The 8,321-nt window shown below is 49.8% G+C and overlaps 1 protein-coding gene across 1 annotated transcript in view; it reads right to left on the reverse strand.

The window, feature by feature from the left end:
• FOXK2 (forkhead box K2) overlaps positions 1 to 8,316 on the reverse strand; it is a 69,708-nt gene extending 61,392 nt beyond the window's left edge. The window contains exon 1 of the mRNA XM_032870318.1: positions 8,045 to 8,316. Within this exon, the coding sequence (XP_032726209.1) occupies positions 8,045 to 8,316 (272 nt within the window). The remainder of the gene's footprint in view (positions 1 to 8,044) is intronic.
• Positions 8,317 to 8,321: the final 5 nt, after the last annotated feature.

Genomic DNA, 8,321 nt, shown 5'->3' on the forward strand with positions numbered 1-8,321 from the left:
AATAAAATCTTTAATTCTGTTATTCATTTTTCATGTTTGAATCCTTTTTAATAAATGTCCCTCCTTTATTTTTCATGATTTTATCTTTTATAGCAAAATTGCCTTATAGTCAGTTATGTAGCAAAAATGTTTGCAGAGAAACTACAGGACACAGGAAAAAATGCAGTATTGTTAAAACATCACCTACACGCTCAAAATGCTACTATATACTGAAAAAGACCGGAAAGATATAACAGTAAGTGTCCACCTTACGTGTTTAGGGTTTTTTGTATCCCATCTATTCAAGTAAAAGTAAAAAAATGAATTTCAAACTGTCAATTATTATGACAAAATACCGTAAGAAAATGACATCTGACAGCAGTCTTTTGTAATATGGTTGTAGTGACACTAATGTCAGACTCCCTCACATCATCAGTTCATTTTTCAGGAAAACCAAGACAAACAAAACCACCTCACCAGAACAATGCAATAGATTAATTCAATGTCTCTTTAACCCCATTAACTGTAAATGTTTTCAGAATAACTTTACCAGTAAGATATGCCTGAGAGTACATATTCCAAGAGGGAGAACGTTGGGTTACTCCTTAAAATACTAAGACGACTCTTAAACCTAGCTAAGATTTATAGAAGGTGTTCTTCTGTGCGTGTCCTTCTAAAACTGCAAAGGGAGTGATTCCGCATCAGGCCTCTCCACCTCAGGCTTCATTTCAGAAAGGTGCCTGCCACTGAATTTGAAACAAATGCTATTAGCTTAAAGGTTTTAAGTGGGTATGATCTGTAAAAAATTATCAAGATTCACTCACAATAGCTCCAAGAATAATATCCAACGGCTGTTATCAACTACTCTAAAACTGTGCTGGGCGGTGGGGGCCTTCGGTCTTCCTCCCTACTACTGACACTTGAGATTGGATCATTATCTGTTGCAGGGGAAGGGACTATTCTGTGCATTATAATATTGTTAGCAATGTCCCTGGCCCGGCCCACTAGATGCCAGAAGCAGCACCTCCTCCCAGTTGTGCCAACCTAGCATGTCTCCAGATACTGCCAAATGTCCCAGGAAGGGGAGGGGGCCCTGGTAAGAACCACTGTTGTACTCTGATGCCTTTCACTGGATAAGAAGCCATCTGTGCCAAATGACAAACTTCAGCAAAAGCCAAATCATGTCTCAAATCCCTAAGGAATTCTCAGCAGAGCACCACACACACACTCTAGAAATTGATGCATATAGGAAAGGCAGTTTTCTTTCTTTCTCTCTCTCTCTTTCTTTGCGGAGAGAGAGTGTGTATGCAAGGGGTTGGGGGAGGAAAGTAACGAGGGAGAGAGAAAATCTCAGGCATACTCCATGATGACCAGAGACTGACCTGGGGCTAGATCTTCATGATCCAAAGATCATGACCTAAACTGAAATCAAGAGTTGGACACTTAACTGACTGAGCCATCCAGGCACCCCAGGAAAGGCAGGTTTCTAAAAAGTGCTTCCTAATCTCCCCATGTGGGCACTTCCTGGGATGACAACAGTTAGCACCTTGTCGTGGTGCTCAAACTGCTTGAAAACACAGAAACAGTGATGTGTGCCTTCAACAAGCCCTGGTGTGTTGTTCCATTCGCATATTCAAAAAATCCTCATCAAAAACTGGGGGTGGCTCAGTTGGTTAAGCAGCTCCCTTCGGCTCAGGTCATGATCCCAGCGTCCTGGGATCGAGTCCCACATCGGGCTCCTTGCTCTGCAGGGAGCCTGCTTCTCCCTCTGCCTCTGCCTGCCATTCTGTCTGCCTGTGCTCTCTCTCTCTCTGATAAATAAATAAAATCTTAAAAAAAAAAATGCTTTAAAAAATAAAACAAAAACTGGGACCAGAAGTGTGGGAGCTGACTTACTATATTACCACTATTTAAGATATTGTAAACTGCTCCAAAACCCAAACATAAAAGAAAACATGAGCTATGCAGAAATGTTAAACAGATAAGAATACTATCCAAGATGTTGATGCTTTCATTAAAAGCTTCCTTATTTTAGAAACTGTCTTTTCTTCGTCAAAAAAAAAAAAACAAAACAAAACAAAAAAACCAAAACCAACAGAACACCTCTCTCCTCAGCAAAACAAGAGCTGTTGCATTTTCACAATGGAAAAATCTGTTGTCACTATAATAGCCTCATCTCCTGGATTATTTCCACCAATTATGCATGAAGCTTTGCTGAGCTTCTGCAACTGTGGATCTAGATGGAAGGTGCTGGTAATTGGGGGAGTCAAGTCTGACCGGAATCCCATTACTAGACAGATGATCAGCACCTGACAATGTTCACGTAACAGTAACATCCTAAATCAGCACTCAGTGGGTACACATGTTCTGGATATAGCCCAAGCGATGATGGCTCTGTGCCATTTCCAGGGGGTTACAAACACATATAGGACCTGGTCCCCACATCATGGAAGACCAGCACAGAGGAACCTCAGCGAGTTGAGTTACGGCACAAGACAATGAAGGAAAGGAGGGAACATCTCTGCCTCCCTTAGCCTGACAGCACAGCGGTGGCGGGGCGGTGGGGGGGACACTAGTCCTGAGAACAGGCTCCACCACCTACTACTAAGGGTCCCGAGCACCAATGTCAGCCTGGCAAGCGCTCAGGTGACATGACAGACCTGCAGAGGAGCCCAGCTTCAGGTCTGTAATGCCTCCCAGGAAGAAAACATAGCCCAAATTTGAAAAATGTATGTGGTTCCTTACATTTCAGTAAAAAAGCAGTTTTAAAAAGAAAAACAGTGCATTGTGAATTATGAAGTTCTTCAACTGAACAGAGAAGCCGTTCTTAATTTCCAAAACAACAGTTTGGCCAATGGCATTAATGAACAAGTATCCTTCAAATCAGACCACAAACGGGACAACTTTTAACCAGTTCCCTTCCCTGACTTTGTAACCAAGGCAGAAGCAGTTTTTCTTCTCTCCCAAATCAGGAAAGTTCTGTGGTGATGCTTACAGTTTGGAATGGAACAGAACCAACAGAGACTGCAAGAGGGAGGGCACCCCCAGTGCACCTCTTGGGGCCCAGCCTGCTGGACACCAACCACGTCCCACAGCCTCTATGCCTAGGTGCTAGGAGGGAGAGGGTAACTTCTCCCAGCTGAAGGAACTTCAAGCTTCACTCCCTACTCCAAGAGGCCCTAGATCAACTGACTGCAGGCATGTGTGCATGTGGACAGAGCTGTGAGCAAGCTGAAGAGTGCTGGCCCTCAAGAACACTGATGCCCTCGGGTCACATTTTGTGACACATTAAGTCCTCACAGGCCCCTTCACACCAGGGCACACTCACAGACAAAACACACGTAGCCCCTGATGTACCAGGGACACAGGCACAGTGCTGTGTTGCACAAGTTATACAGTTGTTATCCCATGTTACACACGAGAGAACAAAAATTCCAACAGGTTAAACGGGAAGGTGGAGTCTAGCCCCAGGGTGCCCGGCTCCAAAGCCCATCCTCACCATCTCCTGATAGAGTCAGACACATAAGACCAAGACCACTGCAGGTGACAGGTCCTGCCACATAGGCTTGTTTCTCAAAATGCATTATGAAGGGGGCGCCTGGGTGGCTCAGTGGGGTAAAGCCTCTGCCTTCGGCTCAGGTCATGATCCCAGGGTCCTGGGATGGAGCCCCACATCGGGCTCTCTGCTTGGCAGGGAGCCTGCTTCCTCCTCTCTCTCTGCCTGCCTCTCTGCCTGCTTGTGATCTCTGTCAAATAAATAAATAAAATCTTTTAAAAAAATGTGTTATGAATTCAAGTTATTTTATTATATGTGCTGCTGAAGCAAGCACATGAATTCAAGGTATTTTACATCTAAACTGTCTTAAACCACTCATTAAACATAAAAATAAACGGAGTTTTGCCACTGGAAGAATTACCACATACTAGGTGAAGTAGAAGTTAACCCAGTTGTTGGGTTATTTTTAACTTAGTAAATTAACAACTACATTAAAATAGCTGCCCAGTGTTCCCAATATCTACAAATCAGTGATAAAATATATCTCAGTTTGGTAACCGAAAACATATTATAGCTTTTTAAAAAATTTTTTAATTTATTTATTTGACAGATCACAAGTAGGTGGAGAGGCAGGCAGAGAGAGAGGAGGAAGCAGGCTCCCTGCCGAGCAGAGAGCCCGATGTGGGGCTCGATCCTAGGACCCCGAGATCATGACCTGAGCCGAAGGCAGAGGCTTAACCCACTAAGCCACCCAGGCGCCCCATACTATAGCTTTTAAAGAAAAGCACATAGTGGTCATTAAAAGCAGTTGATTTATATGCTGAGCACTTTTCAAAGTGCAAAGCCCATCTGCCCCTCTGCTATGGATGTCTCCCTGCTCATCACCCACTCCTGAGCCCTGGACTCCAGACATCTCGGTTCCCGGCTCTCAGCTTTGTATACAAACCGGTCAGCTGCAGGTCATAAAATATAAAGGCATCTCAGCCAACCCCGCAGCCCTGGAACAAGAAAACATGAGAGACCTCACTAGTGGGTCCTGCTCTGGTCTTCGAATAAGACATCCCCATGGGATGTTCTCCTACAGGGAACCCTGTCCTTCACACCTCGTCTGTGTCTGTTCTCTGGGCCAACCAGGCCTCTGCTGCGTCTCTCAGGGGTTCCTTCACCCACTTGGCTCCACTGACCCACAGGGTCTCCACTCTTCCCAAGCCTATTCTTAACTCCACCCTCCCCACAACAGTCCCCTGCCCCCACGAACTTCTTACACCCTCATTTCCACTCACTCTCCAGCCCCACACCTAGCCTCCTTCCTCATCCTCCAAGAGGTCCTGATCGCCAAGCACATGGCTCTCCAAGGAACAGGACATCGGTGACATTTGAGTCACTACACTTTCCTGAGGCCATCTCCACTCCTGGCACTCCGCTTACCCTCCTCTTTCTGTTAACTGGTATTCTCTGAGATCCTTGGTTCTGCCCCATTCCCACTTCTAAACACAACCAAGTCATTGTGAGTTCCTTCAGTTCTTTTCTTGGGAGTCTTTGTGTGGAAAGCTCCAGAAGCCACTCTGCTCACCTCTCTCCAGTCCCAACCTTCAAGGACGCTATCCCTGATTTAATGAGAAAGTCCTCAAATGTGACATTAACAAACTTAATCTGCAAGTTAAAACATGCCATGCAAGAAAGAAAGTAGTGCTGTATCATTAATAATTAATAATAATCATTATTATAATTAATAAATAATAATCATTAATTATTTAATCATAATTAAATTGACAATTAATTTAAAATAGGAACAGGTCACTTTTCTAAATAAACACAAGTGCGGTTTCACATGTTAAGAAGTTTGGGGCAATAGCAAATTCAACCTGTTCTATTTATGTCTGGCTATTAGAGATTCCAGGACCTTTCTGATCAAAAATATGTCAAATTCACTTGAGAGGTTTCAAAGTACTTGAATAACTGCTAAAGAGTTGCTTATTTTTATTTATAAATTATACTTAGTTTGCTACCATGGCAACAACAAGAGCAACAACACACCCAGACATTCCTGCCCAGGAGATCTTCCTAAAACACTTTATTGCCCACTCAGGCACCAGAACAGGTCCCTAGACAAGTAAGAACCCTGTCCTCAAAGAGGACACTCTTCATTCTGTCACTGACCATATTGAAAATGCTCCCCAACCAGGCCCAGGCAAACGTCACACTGTACATTGAGGCCCAAGGTCCCTTCTAACCTAAATTCCATGTATTTCAGCACCAGGCTCCTGGCCCAGGGACACCCATAAGGCCACCTCCACCTGCTCATTTCCAGGAGCACCCCCACAGGAACACATGCATACAGGTGGCCCGGGGTTCTTCCACTGAGGCCACCCCAGAGAATTCCCTAGTACCAACAACACCTGCACCTCCAATTGAGTGAGATGCTCCTGGAGAAGAAAAAGTTTGCATTTCTGTACACAGAGCCCCACATAATTTGTGGAAATCACTTGTTTTCTGGAAAAACCACACGTCCCGGCACTCATGTGCATGCTCAGCAACCTCCCCACACACTTGAGGATCCGTTTTGCTCACCAATCATCATGGAAAAACCATCTGTGTTCAGCTCTTACCCAAACGGCTTAAAATACAGCAGCCAGCGCACAGGATCACCGGCCTCGTCTTTCTCTATTCCTCTTCAATTAATACGTTACTTGCTATTTTAACAGAATGACAAGTCATTCTTTAAGCCTAAATTATTTATGTACTCTGCAAGTTCTCCGTGCGTAAATTAACACTAACTACAAGACACAAATTCACTCTAAAATTGGAAATGGACTAAAATCACTATTGTTCAAATAAGAGACCAACCATGGATTGTCCTGTGGTTTTTTTTAACTTATACACTGATTTTCAATTCAGGGGACAAAGCTGCATAACTGCTCGAAATTACATGCTTTTGAACTTGCACAAACTGGGGCGCCTGGGTGGCTCAGTGGGTTAAAGCCTCTGCCTTCCGCTCAGGTCATGATCTCAGGGTCCTTGGATTGAGCCCCGCATCGGGCTCTCTGCTCAGCGGGAGCCTACTCCCCCCCCCCCCCCCCCCCGCCTGCTTGTGATCAAATAATCTTAAAAATAAAAAAATAAACTTGCCCAAATTGACTTTTTGACTCAAAAAGAACTTGTAACTTAAAACTACGTTTAGGGGCAACTGGGTGGCTCAGTGGGTTAAGCCTCTGCCTTGGGCTCAGGTCATGATCTCAGGGTCCTGGGATCGAGCCCCACATCGGGCTCTCTGCTTGGCGGGGAGCCTGCTTCCCTTCCTCTCTCTCTGCCTGCTTGTGATCTATCTAATAAATACAATCTTAAAAAAAAAAACAAACCTGCGTTTAGTTGCAAAGAAAGGATTTTTTAAAGCAATTTCTCTACATTCAGCTAGTACCAGCCGCCTTCACGGCGTTCCTCTCCGCAAGCTGCTTGTCAGCGCCCTCCACCACACGCCAGGAACGCGGCCGCGAGGAGGGGTGCTGCGACGTCCCAGTCACTGCGTATTCCACCGTTGAAACGCCAAGACCCTTCCGAGGAAAGCCCCGAGCCCAGTTGAAATGCCAGGCGCGGTGGCCCCGAGCCGGGTCCCAGGCGCCGGCCTCCAGCGCGCCGCATCTCCTCCTCAGCCGTCAACGCGCGGCCGGGACCCTCGGGAAGTCGGCCGTGGGCGCCTCCCCGCCGAAGGTCAACTCACCCTCGTGCGCGGCCCGTCCGTGCAAGCAGGTCTGGCTAAGGACAGAAGGATTTTCCTGAAAAACCTCAAAACGCTGGGAGCAGAGAAACAAAGTCCTCCGCCATGACCTCGAGCCGTCGGTCAACGACGCTCGCACGGCGGCCGGGCGACCCCCGGGGAGCCGGCTCGCCGCGCGCCCCCACCGCGGCCCGGGCAGCCTCCCGGGCGGCGCGCACACCGGGGCGCGGGCGTGCGGCAGCGCAGCTCGGCCCCAGCCGCTCGGGGTCGCGGACGACAGCCCCGCTCGCGCCGCGCGGACGGGACGGGAGTCCGCTCCAGGCAGAGCAGGCGGGGCGCGCGCGGACACCCCCGGACGCGTACCCGACGCGCCGGGACCCTGCGCCGGCTTCCGAGGAGCCGACGGGCCGCAGCGTGGAGCCCTGCGAGAAGGGCCCAGTCCCCGGACGTTACGGGGCGGGCGCGAGTCCGAGAACGGCCGCGCTTGCGGAGCCCGCACTGCGCGGGTCGCCCAGAGCGCGGCGGGACCGAGCCCTCGCAGCCCGGAGCGACCCCGCGAAACGCCGGCCGCCAGCCTCCCGCCGCCCCTCAGCGCGGGCCCCGGGGAGGGAAACACGCTTCCGCGGGGGCCGCCACTGCAGCGGCCGGGGCGGCGGGGTCGCGGGCCGGGCTCGAGCCAGACACGCGAGGCCCCGGAGCGAGCGTCGGCCCACGTGCGCAGCGGCCCGGGCCTCGCGCTGCGACGGGAAGGCTGGCGGGTCCGGCTGCGGCCCGGGCTGCGGGTCCAGCTCAGCGTCCGTCCCGCCGCCCGGGCCCCCGCCCCCGCCCCCCGGCCCGGCCCCGGCCCCACTCACACGCGCGGCAGCTGCAGCGGCGGCGCCCCGCGCCTCTGGAACACGCCGTCCACGAACACGCCGTTCTTGCCGAGGCAGCGCAGGTAGAAGTCGCCGCCCGCGTCGGGCCCGGGCTGCGCGGACGGCTCCGGGGCCGCCCCGCCATGGCCGCCGCCGCCCGGGGGCGTGAAGATCTCGAGGTGGCGCCGCGAGATGAAGCTGGAGTGGCCCATGCTCACGTCCACCGAGCCCTGCGACGAGTTGCGCCCGATGGTCACCGAGCGCTTCTTCATCAGGT

Source organism: Lontra canadensis, unplaced genomic scaffold (assembly GCF_010015895.1).
Source record: "Lontra canadensis isolate GAN:19392208 unplaced genomic scaffold, GSC_riverotter_1.0 scaffold41, whole genome shotgun sequence".
Lineage (NCBI taxonomy): Eukaryota > Metazoa > Chordata > Mammalia > Carnivora > Mustelidae > Lontra > Lontra canadensis.